General features: G+C 40.0%; 1 protein-coding gene across 2 annotated transcripts in view; it reads right to left on the bottom strand.

Moving 5' to 3' along the window:
- Window positions 1-20,130, bottom strand: part of tmtc2 (transmembrane and tetratricopeptide repeat containing 2) — a 52,985-nt gene that overhangs the window by 19,205 nt on the left and 13,650 nt on the right. The window contains exons 1-2 of one of the 2 annotated variants that reach the window (XM_023350153.1): window positions 17,730-17,861; window positions 9,235-9,850 (exon numbers count right to left, since the gene is read on the bottom strand). In XM_023350153.1, coding sequence (XP_023205921.1) covers window positions 9,235-9,850; window positions 17,730-17,779 — 666 coding nt within the window. In that variant the 5' untranslated portion in view covers window positions 17,780-17,861. Of the gene's footprint in view, window positions 1-9,234; window positions 9,851-17,729; window positions 17,862-20,130 lie in introns of those variants that run through there. The other variant, XM_023350152.1, reaches the window with a different exon arrangement.

Below are 20,130 nucleotides of genomic sequence, written 5' to 3'. Positions count from 1 at the left end.
CCATTTCTCTTCTTTGATTCCCACTCCTCTGATGATAGTCAATTCTAATCACACTCATCTTGTTCATTTCTAATTTCTTCTAAACCGTATTCTTATTATCCACGGTTCACCTCAACCCTCATTCCCCCACCTCATCAATCCGTCATCCATAGGCCTTTTCATGCTGCTTATTCTATTTATTCCATTCTCCCTCAATCTTTTCTACTTACCTCATCCTTTAAACCAACCTCTTCTCATCTCATTCATCCTTATCAATCGTTCTTAATTCGTCTCACCCCATTTATCCCGTTCGATCCTCATTCTTCCTACTGTTCTCTCATCTTAACCCTTTTGCCCTCAAATCATCTTCGTCATCACTCATTTAAGAGCCTTCTCATCTCTCATCATGCCCAATGCCCGGTCCTATCATCTAATCTATACCTCATTCATCTCCACCCAGCTCATGCTTCTCAGATTTCATATGTACCCCCTTCTCATCTTGTCCATCATCCTTAACCCTTTCATCTTACTCATCCCTCATTCCTAGCCTAGGAGTAAAGAGGTATTACGCTGTTTTCCAGTCCGCATGCTTAAGCAAGCTTAAATGTGTATGGTGACAGAAACCATAGGAGGTCAAGCAGACTTACTTGACCTACTGGTGTCTGTTTAACTGTTTTTCCCCTCCGACAAGTTTACTGTTGGAAACGTTTGTCTATGAATGACGAGAAGTAGCAAAGGATTGCATACCAATTCTGGAAAATCATTTGTAAACAGACATAACGTCTGTTTCTGGAAGTTCAACATTCTGAACATGAAAATGACAATGGAAAGACATTGGATATTTACATTGACACTGTATTGTACAACAGCAGGATGAAAGAGTCTCTTCTGCACAAAAAGGTGGATGCATTTATTGATGGATGAGCCCAAATTCTTAGTCAATGGTGGAAACTGAGGAATCCAATTTTGCTTTGTACTGGAAGATAAGCCAATTCCAGCAGGAGATTCATTTGTGGTATTTAGTCCAATGAAGTCCGTGCAACGTCTTGCTGCCTTGTCAATTTCTAAATTGCTCTTTAATTGACTTTCACACGGATTGCGACCCAACAAACTCAGCAAAAACAGAGAGGATATTTACAGCTAACTTTAATCAAGCTTTCTAATTAACTCAGTGTAGACAGGCCAATAAAGCAAAAATAGATTTCTGTTAACAATTGGAACCATTAGTCTTAAAGTTCTGAGTAACGTTGCATCTCTGTAGAATCTATAGATGAAATGTCATGTTCTTTGGGTTCAATTGTGCTGTGGGTTCCATTTTGTTTTGTTTTATTTAATCGTACCTAAACCAATATTGTCTTTTGAATTAGGTTTTGTTTTTTAATTCTTTTTTTATTTATAATACACAGAGCAGTCTTTTAGTTTTATCCTCTTGTTTTGAAGTTGTTTAGCTTTCCAATAGTTTTTGTTCTCCTGGTTTATGTCAGAAAGTACAGAAAGAACGGTTAAAATGAGGAGCAATTATGTTTGGAAAATGTTTTTATTTTTAGGTTTGACTAGGGATTTACTTTCCAGGCTCCATATTGGATCAATTAACATGTTCAAGCCCATAAAACTGCTTCGCATCTCACAATTTATTTAATTCATTTTGCTGTATTTCCCATAAAAATTATTATCCTCTCAACAATCTTTCTTTTATTTGCCTGATCCATTTTGCTCTCAGTTTTTAGAAACCAACAGAGTGGGGCTCCACTTTTATCTCCGAACTCTGCTAGTCATTATTCTCTCACTTTATTGATCCCAGAAGTGTGTGGTCTGCCTGTTGACACCGTACTCTGGGGAAGGTTTAAAACTTGTCAGAGGAAACAGCACGCCACGTCTGACTTCATACAAACACCATCTGAAATGGCTGCAGACTGACGCAATGCAGCGGGGAGGCAATCTTTCTGTTTTCTTGTTCGAGGCACGTCCAATATAAACCGCTCATAACCCCTTGAAGAAAAAATCACAGAGTGCTCTTTCAAACTCCTTATTCATAAAGTTTAAAATGAGGAACTTGTTCTTTGTTTAATAAGAAACCTTAAAGCAGAGAGCAAGTGACTTGCACGTGAAAAATGTTTTCGGTGCTTCCAAGATAGTTCCTGCATGCACAGACATTTGGGGCCTTGCCAGTGATACGTTTAGTTATGATGAAAGACACCATGAGGGTTGCACCAGTCTGATGTGTCCTGCATTGTGCTGACTTGGCAGGAGTCTTCCAAGTCATCAAACAAAGGTGCGGTTGCTGCTGAAATGGAAAGAAGTGTACAGAGTATATTGTAGTTATCCTAATGAAAGATGTGTTGCTGATGGCAGGGATTGGGTCACAGTTTTAACTGATGCTCAACATAATTTTGGAGCATAGTTATAGAGGTGCAGAGTGAAGCAAACATGACTATAAAAGTAAAGAAATTTGTGCTTGCTGATTTTTATTTTATTTTATGGTGCCACATGCAGAAAAATGCGTTTGTGCATTGAGCAGAGTTGTGCATGTTGGTTGCAACCCAGGACAAAAATGTAGATAGATACATTAAAGACATTACAAATGAAAACATAAAACAATCTTTTTTCTGTCTTGGTTTTGTAAAGAAGTTGATTTCTGGGAATTATATTTCGAACACCATGCGGGGTTAGCCTGAATGTGGTCTCAGACCAGATGTTGATAGGATCGTGTAAGACTTCAAAATGTGCTTCTTTGGAACTGTTGGGTTTAATGTAACAAAAATGTTAATTATTTTGATTTGTGGTGATTGTCTCTTTCATGTAAACTCAAAGGATTTGGGTCTATTGTAGTTTACTAAAACTCTAGTAATAGAACTGATTTTAGTTTAGTTAGTGGGACCTCTTAAAGGATTTTCCCCCAAAACAGTGCTGGTGCTCCATCCAGTTTTTAGTTGGTTCTGTAAAAGAACTGGTTTGGCGACTTTTCAAAGCAGCAGATCAATTCTCACAGGTTTTTACTGAGGACTATTAGAGCATGTGGAGCTGAGGATAAATGCACACCACACTGTTTGGAATTTTTATTTGTCAAAATAATCAAAAATATTTCATTTTGTGTTCCACCTCACAATTAGGCACTACTTTGTCTTGGTTTTAATCGCAAACCATTCCAATAACACCCATTTAAAGCTTAAGTTCTAACATAGAAAAAAGTTAACTTTACTCTGTTGTGGCCCCAACAAGGTATAGTTTCAACTGCACCAAGAATTATGTGACATTGCACAGTGCAAGCATTAATTGATTCAGACTTGAAACACTCCCTGCTCCGTAGAGAACACATACTGTGTTTTCCTTGCCTTCACAAACGCTCGCTAAATAAGGACTATGCAGCAGAACTTGCAGCTGAGAACATCATTTCACAGCTGAATGCTTCTGCTGCAGGATAATTGGCCCGACATCCATCAAGCCGTCAGCTGGTTACGCTGAACTTAATCTGTGTGTCTGCAACGCTCATTGAGACAAATGAGAAAGGAAGAGTCTCTGATGCTTAAATTAAGCTGGCAAAGACAATGTCAAGTTCCTCCATTGCCTTCTAAAACATCAAGACGTCCAACTTTGTTGGGAAGATTGCTGCAGCGAAAGTCTGAAAAAGGGTGGATTATGAGTGTTAAACACATTACTTCATTTGTGAAGCTATAATCATACACGTGTTTTTTTGTTTTTTTTGTTGGTTTTTTTTTAGAATAGGGATTAATTCAAATTCAAGCTCAGCATTTAGACACAGATTTTAAAATGAAATACATGTCACACGTGCCAAAGTTTAATACTCCAGACTTGGCAGAGACGTCATGGTTTTTCTTAACACCAATGAACCAAAAGCCCTGCTTAATGTCTGGAGCATCATTCATCAGTCTGTTTTTGTGCTATACTGAGAAACCAAAGCTGCCAAAAAAAAAAAGAAAGAAAGAAAAACCCAGACGTTATGTTCTCATTACGCCCGCAAACAGGGCACGTTTTGTTTTCTCAACAGACCGCGGTGATAACATCTCACCTTTATTCGTCGCCATCCGTCACTTTCTAACTTTCTCTTCCCATTTTATCTTGTCTTATTTGAAATCTAATCTGTCTGTTTAGAGAGTAAACAGAGCGAGAACCGACGTTTTCGTAGGTAGCACATCTGTTCTCCCTGCACTGCAGATGATTTGCGCTTCTTTTTGTGTTTCTCCACCAGGATGTCATGTCTTGGGTTGTTTATTCTCCTGATTGCATTAAAAATGATAAAATGCTGGAAGTTTTCATGCACGTTTGCTGTTTCTCTTGACTTGCATTCGGCTGGCAGGATAGGAAACAGGTGAAAGCAAACAACCTATTCCCAAAGCGCTATAAGGGGCACCGACTGTGAGACAAAGAAAAGATAAGGAAAAAGGAAATGAGTCCATAGTTTCCTTCTCTTCTGCTAAGTCTGTCTCTCCATACCCCTCTTCCTTTTGTTTTCCCATGCTTTCCCAGACATCTGGCTCATAATCAAGGAAACCATTGCTCCATGGCTGGCCTCAGCACGAAATGAGCTCCCTGCCAAGATAACTGGGACTCGGGCAGTTGAGGAGGGCACCGCCAGAGTGATAAATGAGCCAGATGTGCCCACAGTGGTGTCGGATACACCAGGGGGTTGGCACAAGGATGCAGCTCACAGCTATAGAAGCGTGTCTGGCCAAACGATGAGGTTATTTCCAGTTGTACTGGTTCTTAAAATATACGAGAATAGATAAAATTTTTCTAAAAAGAGCTATCATATTTTGATATGGGTGATGTGGCTCACCACCCAGGGTGGCACAGCTGTATAGGTGGTATGCATGTTTGACAAAACTACAAAAATAAGGTTTAACTACATTGCAACCAAACAAGTTAATTATCTTATTCGATAGGAAGTGAGAAACCTGCTGTGTTTAAAGAATCTATCCTGCATTCAAACATCTCTATTTCAAACTCTCTAGTTGAATATTGGTTAAATATAGATCTATCTTTCAAATGAGGAAGATCTGGACAGGGAGGAGCTCACACAGGATGCAGTTCAAGCAGGGAACCAAGACTGAGCTCTAAAGTTAAGATCTATCACATCATGACCTACCTGATTGCTCTGGGTGTGTTTTTTTAGTTGCCGTGACTTTGTTTTATTTGCTTGGTTTTATATCAGGGACATAAAACCAGGTTCATTTAAACAGGTTTTTCAACTTGAGAGTAAACTAGATTTCTCCAAATGGATTCATCCAGACCAGTTTTGCCCTTTTGTTAAGCCTACATGCTTTGTTGGATTGAGCCTTTGTTGCTCCGTGTTCTTAAGTTGTTTATACAACTTAAGTTGGCAATTGTGAAATAAACATCTATTTTTAGATGTCTAATATGTCCACATAGAATGGAAATATTATAAAACCTTCCTTGGTAGTAGTACAAATGCAACTGTCGATTTTTTCCATATACAGTAGCACATTTAAAAACCACAAACCTGATTAAACAGATTTACATATAAACTATCAGTGGTAGGTGGTTTATGACATTTCTTCCAAGAAATATGGAAACAAGATTTCCTCTTTATTTTTTTATACCAGCTTTCACTTTGTCATTTTTTTCTACAAGGTTATGTAGATGGCAGTTAGTCTGTTGAAATCTGCAAATCAGGCCAGACAATGGCGCTATATTCTCCATCTTGAATTTGCTATGTTTTAATGTTTTAAATTTTCCTCTGCTGGTCATGCGTTCCACCACAGCTGTGGCTCAGAATGATTTGAAGGACAGGTGTTGCATCAAAAAATGTTCAAACCTGTTTTAAGGTTTAACGCAACAGATTGGCAGAACTTTTACACAAAGTCCATAACTTGGATGGAAACTGAAAAACGTGCATCTAAAGATGATACATTTTCCTTGTCAGAACTGTATCTTGTAGTACATGTAGTGAAGCTACCCACATGTCTTCAACTGTTTTCCTCACTTCTCTAGTTTTTTTTTTTTTTTTCCTGCAACCTTACCCAGTTGGTGTTTAACCAGTCACAAAGTGTCAGAGCATCCTCCTTACTGGACCCTAAAAGGAAAATGTATTACAAAAGATGGACTTCTGAGCCTCCGTCATACTTTATGATCCAATTTGTGATATTTTTATTTTACATTTTCCTTTGGATGCATCATTACTCATAAGTAGTTTTGCAGCACTGTGACTCAGTACGATTCAAAAGACAGGTGTTGTGTTTGAGTAGCGATGGTGCAGCATGTGTGTGTGTGCGTGTGTGTGTGAGTACGGGGGGGAGGGCGTTGAGTCATTTGAAAATGAAAATGAAAATACACTGAAACAACATTTTGATCCTTTGGATCTCTATAGGAGTTATCAGTACTGCCAAGGTACAGTGGAGTCTCATTGAGGCGAAATGATCCCTGGAAAATAGAGGTTAGTTATAGATTTATCCAAAAGAGGAAAACGCTAAAACAGGATTGTCTTGCTTTCCCATAGCCAGACTGCCCTTGCGCTGTAAACCCATGGGGACTTTTTATCATGCTTTGTATTCGTTTTATGAGGGCCATGCCCGTTGGCAACATAGACTTTTTCCCTAATCAAATGAGGAGTGGCTGCATGTGAAGGTTTTATACTCAATCACACATTTCTCTTATCAGATGAGTCACTGTCAAGGATGTCCTCCTCAAATTCCTTGAGTTTTGAAGGGAGGGGAATGAATCTCTGCAGGGTGCTCCTGCAGCAGAAGCACGTGGGCAGCGACTGTGTATTTTTGGAAGGCTTTATCCGACAAATGAGCCAAATAAAGCACCTGAGAGGCATGTGGTGTTGTTTGTCTCTGTAATTCTTTTGTCACCTTAATATGAGAAAACGTCTCAATCCAAGAAGATGTCTTCCTCTTCCTCTTTCCACAAAAGCGTACACAGTCTAAGGCTTAGATACAAATTTATGTTTCTGAGCCTAAATGTTTGTTTTCAAGCAGCAAAATGAGGTTGCTGGCAGCACCTTGAGAACATACAACCCCTGGCAAAAAGTATGGACTCACCAGTCTTGGATGAGCACTCATTCAGACATTTCATGCTGTAAAACAAACTCAGATCAAAAACATGATACAATATTAAGGTCGTTCCAAAGTGCAACTTGTTGGCTTTCAGGGACACTCAAAGAAATGAAGAGAAACTATTGTGGGAGTCAGTGAATGATACTTTTATTGACCAAGCACAGGGAAATAAATATGGAATCACTCAATTCTGAGGAAAAAAGTGTGGAATCACTCAAATTGGAGGTAGAAAAAAAAGGACACACCCAGTCTATTTCCTTTCCCTAAATGGACACCTGCCCCAGATTAGATGTGCCCGTTAGTGTGCAGTTCAAAACACCTGCAGTCATGACACCTTGGAGGGCTGCTGGACGAAGTGGAGTGGTGAGAACCATGGCTCCAACAAGAGAAATGTCCCTTGAAACAAAAGAGAGGATTGTGAAACTTCTTGAGGAAGGTAACCCTTCACGCATGGTTGCTAAAGATGTGGGCTGTTCACAGTCAGCTGTATCCAAGATATGGACCAAATACAAACAGCATGGAATGGTTGTTAAAGCCAAGCGTACTGGTAGACCAAGAAAGACATCAAAGCGTCAAGACAAACAACTTAAGGCCATTTGTCTTGAAAACCGAAAAAGTACAACTAAACAGATGAAGCATAAATGGGAGGAAGTTGGAGTCAATGTATGTGACCGAACCGTAAGAAATCGCCTAAAGGAGATGGGATTTCAATACAGGAAAGCTAAACGAAAACCAGCATTGACACCTAAACATAAAAGAACGAGACTCCAATGGGCTAAGGAGAGGCAATCATGGACTGTGGATGACTGGATGAAAGTTGTCTTCAGTGATGAGTCAAGAATCTGCATTGGACAAGGTGATGATGCTGGAACTTTTGTTTGGTGCCGTTCCAGTGAGATTTATGAAGAGGCCTGCCTGAAGAAAACAACCAAATTTCCACAGTCCTTGATGATATGGGGCTGCATGTCAGGCAAAGGCACTGGGGAGATGACTGTGGTTAATTCTTCTATCAATGCACAAGTTTACATTGACATTTTGGACAGTTTTCTCATCCCTTCAATTGAACAGATGTTTGGTGATGATGAAATAATTTTCCAAGATGACAATGCATCGTGCCATCGGGCAAAAACAGTGAAGGCATTCCTTGAAGAAAGACACATTCAGTCGATGTCATGGCCTGCAAATAGTCCAGATCTCAACCCAATTGAAAACCTGTGGTGGAGATTGAAAAAAATGGTCCACAAGAAGGGTCCAACCAGCAAAGCTGATCTGGCAACTGCTATCAAAGAGAGTTGGCACCAAATTGATGCAGAATACTGTTTGTCACTCATCAAGTCCATGCCTCACAGACTGAAAGCTGTTATAAAAGCCAAAGGTGGTGCAACTAAATACTAGTGATGTATTTTGAATGGTCTTTTGTTTATGCGTTTTTCATGATTCCATACTTTTTTCCTCAGAATTGAGTGATTCCATATTTATTTCCCTGTGTTTGGTCAATTAAAGTATCATTCACTGACTTCCACAATGTTTTCTCTTCATTTCTTTGAGTGTTCCTGAAGGCCAACAAGTTGCACTTTGGAACGACCTTAATATTGTATCATGTTTTTGATCTGAGTTTGTTTTACAGCATGAAATGTCTGAATGAGTGCTCATCCAAGACTGGTGAGTCCATACTTTTTGCCAGGGGTTGTAGAAAGCTTTGCTTTCATTAACTATGTGAGGAAAATGAATGGGGTTTCAGGAAAAAAGAAGATGTGAAAGTAAATTTTTAGAGGCTAGTGGGTTTAGCAAATTGGTGAAAGATGGTTTGTTTGATTTGTCCTTTGGTAACGTAGAAAAAGAGTCTATACGTGAGGGGTTACCGGGATAAGGACCAAGTTTGGTTGCAATGCATTGGTAAGTACTGATTTTAATGCAATCATCATGTGAAATAGAGCCAAATCCATAGTTTGCATTAAAATTTTGATGGCAACTTGCTTTTTACTGAAAGCAGAAGCCTCATGTATGACCTAGAGAAGCCAGGATAACTGAAACATCAAAAAAACCACAAGAAGAACCCAGAAGGGTTTATGAACTTCTAGTCGTTAAGGAAAAGCTTGATGTTTAAGCACCAGCTGTGGGTCAGCACCAGTTAATGGCTTTCCTAATTACCCCTTCTCAATTTCACAAACACACAATTCAATTACCGCACAAACAAAAGCAGCCAGAGTTCATTTACCTTCCCTAACAGAAGCAGCAGTGCCTGGCGAACGCGCAGCTTCTGAAACACAAAGAGGTCGTACACGGCCGACACAGCCAGCACAGTCACACCCTGCTCCTTCCACAACATGCTGGCAGCTGCACACCACAGGCTGCCCAGCATCCAGCCCCAGCATCTGGTAGCAGAGCTGCCGCCACATGTCCTCCTCTGAAAAGCCCTCCATTTGTCACCCCGTAATCCGCAGTGTCTCACATAGCAGAGGAGAGACAGCAGGAAAAACAAAGCGGCACCGACGTCCGCCCTGCCGACCACGCCGGCGACCGCTTCGGTGTGCGCCGGGTGAGAGGCAAACAGGAGGCCGGCGAGGAGGCTCCACAAGCCCCTGCCGAGCAGCGAGTGACTGAGGGCCGTGACCATGGCCGTGACCAGGCCATGCAGCACGATGTTCAGCAAGTGGTAACCCCAAGGTCGCAGGCCGTGCAGGGTGTAGTTGAGGCGGAATGAGAGGGTGCAGAGCGGGCGGAATGACTTGTGGCTGCCGCTGTGGGTGAGCAGTGTCCCCCAGAAATCATCATACAGGATGTTGGTCCACGGCGTCTCTGGCAGAAGATCCTGGTTCGTCTTGATGGCTCGACTGAGGAAGCAAAAGAAAAAGAACATTAAATGAGTCTGAAATGTTTTATATATTTATATATATATGTATATATATATATATACAGTATATATATATATATATATAACCCACTCCAATCTGCGTAAAGTTTACATCATGAGATGCCAGCACCACTGGTCAGGCGGCTAAAAATATTGGTTCTTTCACTTTCTTGGAGGAAAGACAAATGTGATTAATTAGAAATATTTGCAGTTGCAACAAATATGGACAAAGGTATAACATTCTGTGCAGTGGAAACCCTAAAACCGATACTAAAATCTCTGTTCAACATTTGTGCTGAATTATGTTTTCTTGAGTAATCAAAATAGCAATCAGTAGGTTTAATGTAGAAGATGTCAGGTCATGGATTGTTTTGGGTTTGATTCTAGTTTTGATTACTGTTCTTTGATTGCCGTAGTTTCATTGTTGGATTAGATCAGCCTCGTTTCTGTTTTACTTTAGTACAGTCCTTTCTTAGTTACTCTAGTTTAACTGTGTTCCTCATGTCTAGTTATTATTTGTTAATGTTATATTCATTTTCCTAGTCCCCCTGTTTGTGTGCTTTCTGTGTATTTTTTTTCTCTCTCTCTCTTCTCACACCTGCAGCCCGTTATCTAATCAGCCTTGTGGTATTTAAACACACCTCCTGCTCTCACTCCTTGCTCTTCCTCCTGCTGGTTCTCTCCTGCCTGGTTCCTGAGGTTTTGCTCTGCTCTGCGTTCCCTGTGGGGGTTTTCTTTTTGTAAGTTTTTGTTCATCATTTTTTTGCTTCATCTTTCTGATCATCATAGCGGCTAAGAGAAATTAGGAAGCTACATGTCTTAAACCAGCTGCAAAATTTAGCAATTAGTCAAAGAATGCGCTCCCACAGCGTGTCCACATGTCACTGGTTCCAGCATGAACACGGACAGGTGGTTTCACACCCACAGGCTTTGGGGGATCCTCATAATTAACGGATCATTACCGAACATTTGTGTACACTCGCAGCGTACGACAAATGAGGCTCACCAGGGGTTGTGGGGGGTGAACAGTGATGAATGGGAAGGCTCCGAGCTGTTTTAGTGAATCCTGTGCAGAACTACGTTTGTTTGTCTTGGACAGTCAGTTTATAGTTGCGTACTGCACTTGATTGAGCTGGCTAAGGTAACTGAAAGTAAAATAATCTATTCAAATAAAGTTTATTTCAGACTGTTTAAGAAGTGGCTAATGCTTCCTAAAAACTGAGAACAAAATGCAGAGTGACTCGTAAAATTAAATGAACCCAAATTGAGGTTTTTATAACTTAACAATAATTGAGTCTCAACATTTAAGATGGGATTTTTTTTTTTTGGTAACTTTGTCCGTTCATGCACTCAGGCTCTTTCTGTGAGACTCCAAAACATTCCCAAGCTTCTGGCTCTTTATCTTTCCCTGGAGTCCTGGGTGTGCCACAATGCCTCCTCCCATTGGGACTTGCCAGACACCTCCTGTTTTAGAGCCTTTGGAATGCACCATTACCAAAAGCTCAAACTTCCCCAGCTGTCTCATTTTTGATGTGGGGGACCAATGACTGTACTCTGAGCACCTCGGGACTGGAGGAACTTCTCACTGCTGCCAGACCTAACCGCCTGTCAAAGTCCTCCACCTCAGTCCGAGGCTCGTTTCCAGCCTAAAAATGGCGATTCATTCTTTTCGGGCTGAAGTCAACGGGGTCGGGTTTGTAGTACAAACCAGCTTTTCTGTTTAAACCTTGTGAACCGATCAATCCCTGCTGCCCTGGGGATGTATACGGCACGGAGCCTTGCAAAAGTGCCCACAGTCCTTGGCTCAAATTACAACCACGAAACTCTGTGTATTTTATTGGGGTTTACAGATGAATGAAGTAATTCATCACTCTACAATGCAAGCAACACAATGCGTATACAGAAATATCTGAAAGCAGTTGTATTTATATTCATCCCCTCGTCTTCGCTAGGTGTGCAAAGCTACATGTCACTTTGCGCATCTAGCAACTAAAACTGGTGCCCGATCCTCTTTGCTATAACTTTAAACACAATCAGACTGGATGAATAACATCTGTGAACAGCAAATTTAAAGTTGTCAAATAGATTTTCAACCTGATTTAGGCCTGGACTTAGAGGTTACATGTTGTCTTGCTTTTATCAGTATTTACTTCCATCCATCAACACTAATAAGCTTTCCTTTCCACCCAGAAGAATAATGCTGCCACCACTCTGCTTCACAATGAGGTTAAGTTTTTTTTTTTTGTATAAATGGCCCACTTTTGGCCCAAAAATGAAGAAATACTCCCTTTTGGTGTCAGATAATCTACTTAAACATAATGCGACAAACTATTTAAAAACAGAAGTTCAGGGAGCAGGAATGGTTTTGCAGAGCAATAAAGCAGTTTTCAAATTCTAGGAGTTTAATACAAGACACCATTAGAGGGATAAAATACACTAACTTGTAGGACAACAGTGAAAGGAGCACCAGAGCTCTTGGTGTGACTGCCGATAAGCCAATTAGAAGCAGCAGGAAGAGGAGATAAGGTACAATTAGGAACAATTTGCAACAACACAATGCAACCCGATTGTCGATTTTCTTTTGTCATCTTCTTTTTTTCTTTTTTTTTTTAACCAGGCAACACATTTTGTTTTACTGACCAATCAAACTGCCCCCAGGGTTTGATTATCATTTAGGATGGTTTCTTTGTCTGTCACACCCCAGATCAGGGGTCTCAAACTCCAGTCCTCGAGGGCTGCACTCCTGCAACTTTTAGATGTGCCTCTTCTGCACCACACCTGAACAGAATAATTAGGTCATTAAGGCTCTGGAAAACTGATCTACACAAGAAGGAGCTAATTAAGTCATTTCATTCCAGTGTTTTGTACCTGTGGCACATCTAAAAACTGCAGGACTGCGGCCCTCGAGGCCTGGAGTTTGAGACCCCTGCCCTAGATGGAAAAGCAGCCCAGAAAACGAGGCCAGTCAGAAACTTCCTTTGTCTGGAGACTGTAAATAAGAGTCGCGTGCTGAAAAGAAATCGGACAGGGCAATACTGAGCTCTGACAGCCAGTAAAGTCAGACAAATGGAACACTAATGTGAAAGTGAGAAAAAAATAAAAATAACATAAAGATCCACACCAGCTAGAGAAGAGTCTGTGCCAAAGAAATAATTGCTTAATTAATTCTTGGAATGTTTTTTTTTTTCTTTCTTTTTTTCTCTGCTCGCCTACAGCTCAGGAATCACGTGAGCCCTACTTCCCAGGATTGTTGCTGAGGAACTGTTCTGCCGCTGATATTCCAGGGAACTGACAGCATTACATCATACAGTTTACAAAGTCTCTTCCTTTCCCTCGGTGAGCTATTATTTATATATTAAAAAATATTTTACAAAAAACGCTGTGAGAGTGGAAGGACACGCCATACGAGGACAGTGAAAGTTTTATTAGTTTTTTTTCTTTTTTTTTTGGACGACACTTTGACGTTTTTGGCGTCTCCTAATAAAACCAAAACATCCAGCCCACCCTGGACCTTTCAGGCAATAACGTCGCACACTTTCGAACCAAAACACACCCGGGATTCACCCGTCACGCTGCTTTCCCTTCTGTTGGGTGCCAGTAAATAATTTAAATATTCAAATCGGCACCGAGCTCTCGTCTCCCTCCCTGCTTCTGCCCGGCACTGGAGGATGAAAAGAACTCATTAGCTGAGAGGCTTTTGGAACGGGTTCGTGCATGTGCCTGTAAAGACTAAAGCAATAAATGGTTACATGCAACGCATTCGTCCTTTGTACGCACTGGCGTGCGCGCATGCGTGAGTGTGCGACGACACAGCGTCCACTGATGGCTTCATTGTGGCACGTCGCTGCAGCGGGGCAGATAAAGAGGCCTCCTGTAGTGATTGCTCTTACAGAAGGGGGTCTTTTGTATTCAGCCGCCGTATGTGGGGCAGGCGGGCTGAAGGGGAGTCCATTCACAATCCCTAAAGTACAGGACGTGTTTGGTCTTTTCAGACTTCTTTCTTTTTTTCTTTTAGGTAGGGGAGGTAAAATTCTCCACCTTTTTTTTCTTTAGATTTAAAAAGACAGACAGGGGATATTTGCAGATTTTTCTAGGTCCATTTCTGATACAGTTGCTATTCACCAGTCCTCTGCTGCAAGCAGGAAAATAACCAATCTGTCTAAAGTGTTTGGGTATTTGTCTTTTCAGAATGCAAATGAGGCACTCCACTGGCTCCCAGGCAGTGATCTCACAACCAGTGATTTACGTGTTCATGTGCCAAGGGCTGCCTCCACATAGCTGGCTTTTTTTTTTTTTTAAATGGATTTCAGTGAGCGTAAGATGGCTTTTTAAACTGAATGCGAAAAAAAATGTACTTTTCATGCAGTTCTTTTTTTAATCCCTAAAATTTACAAAAGTAGAGCCAGTTTAAAAGGACATGTTTAAACCTGAAGGCAGTTTCTACAATAGTTTTGCTTAAATTGGAACTTCTTACACGCGAATCATGTTGTATTTCCAAGCAAAAACTGCATTTAAAGGAACAATAATAGTTTAATAAAATAATCTCAACATCAGCAGATCCAAAGAGTGATAATCTGTTTTATTTTTTCTGATATGAAAACATCTTTATTATATTAACTGAATCTCTTTTTATAGAGTAAAAGAACCAGTTCGTTGCTTTTTAGGACTTTGCCTCTGTTGTCCTTTACCTTCTGTATAATTCTGTATATTAACACAGAGCTGGTTTTTTTTCTTCATAGTCCTGTTCCATCTTCTACTCCTCACTCTTCCGGATTTCAACATCCCAAGCGGCATTTTCACATAAAAGGTCCCACAGAATTTAAAGACTTCAGAGGTCAGTGCTAAAACACACTTTACAAAACCCAACAGCAACCTATCTCGTCCCCGTTGTCATAAACTTCATAAACTTCTTTGAAGGGAAAATATAAACATAATCTCTGGTCCTGTAATAGACTTCCATCACTTCACATAATCAGGACGGACTACATGACAGTGTTTTGTAGCAGAGTGCCTCCTCCTGCTTCTTGAAGGCAACAATGAGATGGATTAGTTCATCATCCTAAAACTGCACTGTTAACGGACACCGGCCAGAACATTGTCTCCTGGACAATCATCAGCTCTCTTCCTTTTCACTTCTCATCAATTATCCTCTATAACGTCCCACATTCACCCTCTTCCTCATATTTTTTCTCCTAAGTCCGACATGTCTGCCTTATTTAAAAATGTCATTTATTTACCTAAATCGTGCCTTAATGTTCATTTCTTTCTTTTCTCTTTCATTGTCGCGATCCAAATCAGAACTGTCTCGCTCCAAAGCCTTTTGCACCAGGCCCCATTTGCCCAAGCTCTATTTAACTTCAATTTCCTTAATGAGCAAACTGAGCTCCAATTAAAGGCATGGCCATAACGCAGCAGCAGGCGGCTCAGTTCAGACAGTGTCGGTATTATACTGGTGCACCATTGGAAAGACTCACTACTTATGCTTTTTGCAGAAACATACAGTATATACAGTAACTGTATGCAGCTACACAAAACCTATATCCAGATAGATGGAGGGAAGAATTAATGAAGGCCTGAATTTTAAACTGTGAAATGGTTTTCAGAATATTTACAACATATTACAGTCAGAAGCTCGGGTTCCATCAAAATAAATAAGTATTCTTGGCAATTCTTTTGCACTTATAGGTTTATGGAACATTTTATACGGATGAGACCTGTTTTGTCAGAAGAGTGAGATTCAGCTTTGTTAAAATTGTAATCTGTTGTCTATGTCGGTGCGCCACGTCTTTAGAATCCCATCCATCCATCATCATCCATCCATACATCCACCCACAGGAGACACACAGTACAACAAATCTTTTCTTACACTTATGAAACGCTAATATTTTTACTTCAAGTTATTATGCTGTAGCAATCTCAAGTTGGCTCCTGATTACCTATGAGTGATTAAAAGCCACAACAGTGAAGTGAAAAGAACGCTGTGCAAAGAGACAAAAGAAAGAGCAGGAATATAGTGTATATAAGTCTCTGAGGATATTTTTCAGTACCACTGGATTTCTTGCGATTGGTTTCCCTGGAAGGTTAGTGCATTTTGTTCATTTAAAGCACAACAAGTTGCTTTCGAAATCAAGTTCTTTGTAGATTCCTAACTTCTTTTTCATTGGATGAATATGGATTAATGATTTCATGATTATCTGGATACAGCTTCCAGATCTGTCAGACAAGATCAGCGTAACAGGGGATGGGGAGCCGAATGGATGAGAGAGTGATCACACTGTTCCTAATTTTTCAAACATGAAGGGCTGTCAGGGGTGAAAAAAAAACACCAAGGTGGATGTCATTCTCTAATAAAACCACACATAGGAATGATGGGAAAAAAAAAAAGCCTATGAATTTCAGCTCAGTGATCACTCCTGCTCCTGCTGAGGTACCAGCTCTCACCCAAGAGTATCTTCCATCCATCACAGTTTAGTGGTGAACAATTATGCATGAAGCCATTACCCAGCTGGGTCAAACTGATTCATTCCCTGGCTGATTATCAGCGGTTATGTTCCTGCCAGAGTGCAGCCGCGGCGCAATGACAGCCAACATAGAGATGTGAGATGTTCAGTGGTTGACACCAGAACCAGAAGTGTTATGATTTCTAGTTCTCACCATTCTCTCGTTCACAACGAAGCTTTCTTGCCCACTCAAAGCCCGTTTCTTTGCCCCGTGAAGCAATTGTAACCCACGCACAATAAACTTTCAGGAAAAAAAAACAACATATTTTCTTTCGAATCAGCTCTTTTGTATCTGTTTGGTTTGTATATTGGCAGCAGGAAGTGATCATTAAGGGCGTGTTCAAACATCACACGTTACCAACACACACCCCTGACAGAAACAATACCCCAACCAGAAGTGGCACCGCTACTTTCCCACACTTGGTCCCACGCAAAGGCGGCGTGGGATGTGGAGGGAGAAGGAAAATGCTTAAATGTCTCGAACGCATTCACAAAACTGTCTCGCTGCCAGCTGCCTGCTTGTGAAAGATTTACGCAGAGCTTTGTCTACCCTCTCCTTTCTTGTGGTGTGTAGGATGAAGTTGAGCATTAGCTTGGCAGATTTTATGCCTTGCTCAGACAGAATAACTCTTTCCATCGTATGAAATGTGTGCATGAGGATAAACTGCTGTTGGACAGATTTTCTACATTGCTGGGGACTTATGATATGATAAGATGGGGAAAAAGCTGGAAAGATTTTGTTATGCTTTTATATATGATCTAGTATTGTAGCATCTGAATGAGACATGGGGCAAAAATTATTTCATATTTACTGCTGTAAACCATGGTTACCCTTTTATAGTTTTCTTTTGCAAAATTTCAAAGATTTATGTGTTTTCTTGATAAAAAGTTGCTCATTGTGCAGCTTCAGTAGGTTCCACTCGTTGAACAAAAACAAAAGAGGCGAAGATGGAATGAAAGGCTGAAGGACATGTTTTCTAAAACTTAAAACAGATGCAGCTAATACAGAACTCTTGCATAGTTTCAGGCTGTCTGAAAATTCCCAAATTTTCCAGACTTTTAAGAGTCTGGAATCCTAAACTAGAAATATGGGGATCTTTTTTTGTATTTCTAGATTTTAACAATGTAAGTTGTATGTTTCTTTTAAATGACACTTACAATGCCTTGCTAAACTGTTCCCACCTTTTCACATTTTGATCATTAAGCCAAAAAAAAAAATATTAGTTTTTAATGGTAAATAATCACAAAGTAGCTTACAATTGTAATTCTAATCAACAATTTAGAATAATTACAGACATTATCCTCTTCACTCCAGTATATAGTTGCTGCAATCAAACTAACAGACTTTGTAATAGTTACTCCTCATCACTGAAGACCAGCTGCTCCAGCTTCATCACCATCAGGCCCATCAGGTCAGCTCACAGCTGATGGAGATAAAGCCTCCTCCACGTCCCTGATTTGTCTGAGTCGGAGTCTTTGGGCGTGCACATTTCATTCCGGGGGCTCTCACCTTCAAAGAAGGAGAAACAGTCTGAGCTAAATGTCAGGAAGTCCTGTGCATCTCTTTTGTTAGATGGCAGACCTGCTTTTTCATGAAGCCATTTCCTGATTGACAAAAGAAGTAAACAGCTAACGGCTAAGAGTGCGAGTCCTCCAGCATGGTTTGAGACGTATGAATACAACATTCCTGACCTCTGGCACATTTCTCTGTGTTGATCTGGTGAATTTCAAACATGGAGCAATCATGGGAGCAGCTATTTTACACTAGAATGAAGAAAAAGCCCTCAGTAGTACAGCCATACAAAACGACGGATCATAAAAGAGCAGCAGAGCGAATTTGATTAACAAAATTACTAGACCAGAGCCTGGCGTTCAAACAAACAGGTACCGAGACTTACACAGAGGAGAAAGCAATGATATGTGGCCCATAAAAGAGCACGGGATAAAAAAAAACAATAATTGGATCAGAATCTAAAAATTAATAATGCGAATAAGGGAAATAAATAACCTTGACTCTGACTTTGTAGTCCCAGTCAATTAATCAGAGTAATACTCTTGTATTATCACCCTGAATAAATTCTCCTGCTTCAGTACTGAAAAATAAGCTTTCATAGTGGATTTCTCATATCATTCACCACAGCATCAAAGGGTATCGAACCACTGCTGTCACCCAGAAGAGCTAGAAGTATGAATGTGCAAAATACTAAACAATATTCTATTTATTACCAATAATTGCACAGGAGAAAAGGATGAATCAGTTAGAACTTTACTATGCATATTGAGTTACTCTGAGTAAAGCCTGAATAGGTGTCCAGTCCAAACAAGATAAATGTGACTTTATTAATAATTTAGAAATGGCATAATTCTGCAACAAGCTCCGTTTGTGATGGTAATTTTTACATTTAGTGATGGTTAAATAAAATATCCTAACTCCATTAATTAATTTGTGTGAGAGCAGATTCTGGTACCATGGCAACAGACGGGTTACTATGGGGTTTTATTAAAAGGCTTTCAGGTTAAGTCCCTCTTGATGCATGCTTTCTACCAAGCAACCATATCAGGAAGGATTTATATTTCCTGTTACCCTTTGTCAACTCAACTCAATATCTTGATCATTTCCTTTGAAGACGCTGCATTTTAGTGGTAGTGGGAGTGCATACTAAATTAACGAGAATCCGACCATCACTTCTACTTATCAGCGGAATAATTTCCATTTGTGCAACTGATTGATTGCTTCCACTTAATTGAGCACACAAATTTTAAGGCATTCTGACAACAATGCCATCCAAGTTAAAACAGGAAGCTTGACCCACCACAGCATTTCCTGAGTGATGTTGTCAATAAAAGGCGTTGATGAATCTCCAGCCTTATAAATCAATTACTAATAAAGCAAATGGTTGCTGAACCTCAGGCGGTGGACTAAAAGGACTTGGTGTGCATTTTAAGAGAATGAAATGTCCTGATAATTTATTGTTTATACAATCACTTAAGGCGAGCTGAGAATATTGCTCACCTTCTATAAAGAAGTTGAATATAACAAAGGTAAAGTAAGTAAGCACAGTCACATTTAAAAGTTGAGAACCGATACATTTTACGGTTAAATTAAAAATTCATGTTAACAATTCGACAAAAAGCAGTTGCTTTTGTTTTTTCTTACACAATTTTTGTCTTTCCCAGCTTTATCAGTGAACTGAGACAGACTTCTACACCCTCCATCCACCCACTCCTTCAGCATGTTGCGCCAAAGACAAATGAGAGACCAATCAGTTCTCAATTTTCCATCCAGCGCGGGCTTGACAGTTAATTACGGTGTCTGACTGTAGATGTGTAATTATGGTGGCCTCCCCGAGTCGCCTGCAGACACAGTGATAAATGGGACGCATGATTAAAAATTGACAGGGACAAAATTAATGAATTGTGGCTGTGTATAGAGAGTATATTTAAAATGGCAGCCAGGTTCTGATAAAAACGTGTTGCTTCTGATGGAATTCATTCAGTGTTGCATCATTGAATTTATGGCTTGTTTTCACCGTAATACGCAAAAATAATCTACATTGTGACCATTTTTTTAAATGTCAAACTTTAATGCTATTTAACCAAAGGTATTTCTAAAAAAAGAAGAAAAAAAAGAAAGTAGATGTAAAAGTTATACATACAGATTTGAGGATGTTGCTATATATTTAAAAATGCCTAAATATATCACGTAACACACAGAAATTAAGCTTGGATAATTTGAATATTCATGCAGTAGCAATGAAAA

The sequence above is a fragment of the Xiphophorus maculatus genome, chromosome 17 (assembly GCF_002775205.1).
Source record: "Xiphophorus maculatus strain JP 163 A chromosome 17, X_maculatus-5.0-male, whole genome shotgun sequence".
Taxonomy (NCBI): Eukaryota; Metazoa; Chordata; class Actinopteri; order Cyprinodontiformes; family Poeciliidae; genus Xiphophorus; species Xiphophorus maculatus.
Note: the sequence above shows the minus strand (reverse complement) of the source record. Positions and strands in the feature narration are given on the sequence as shown.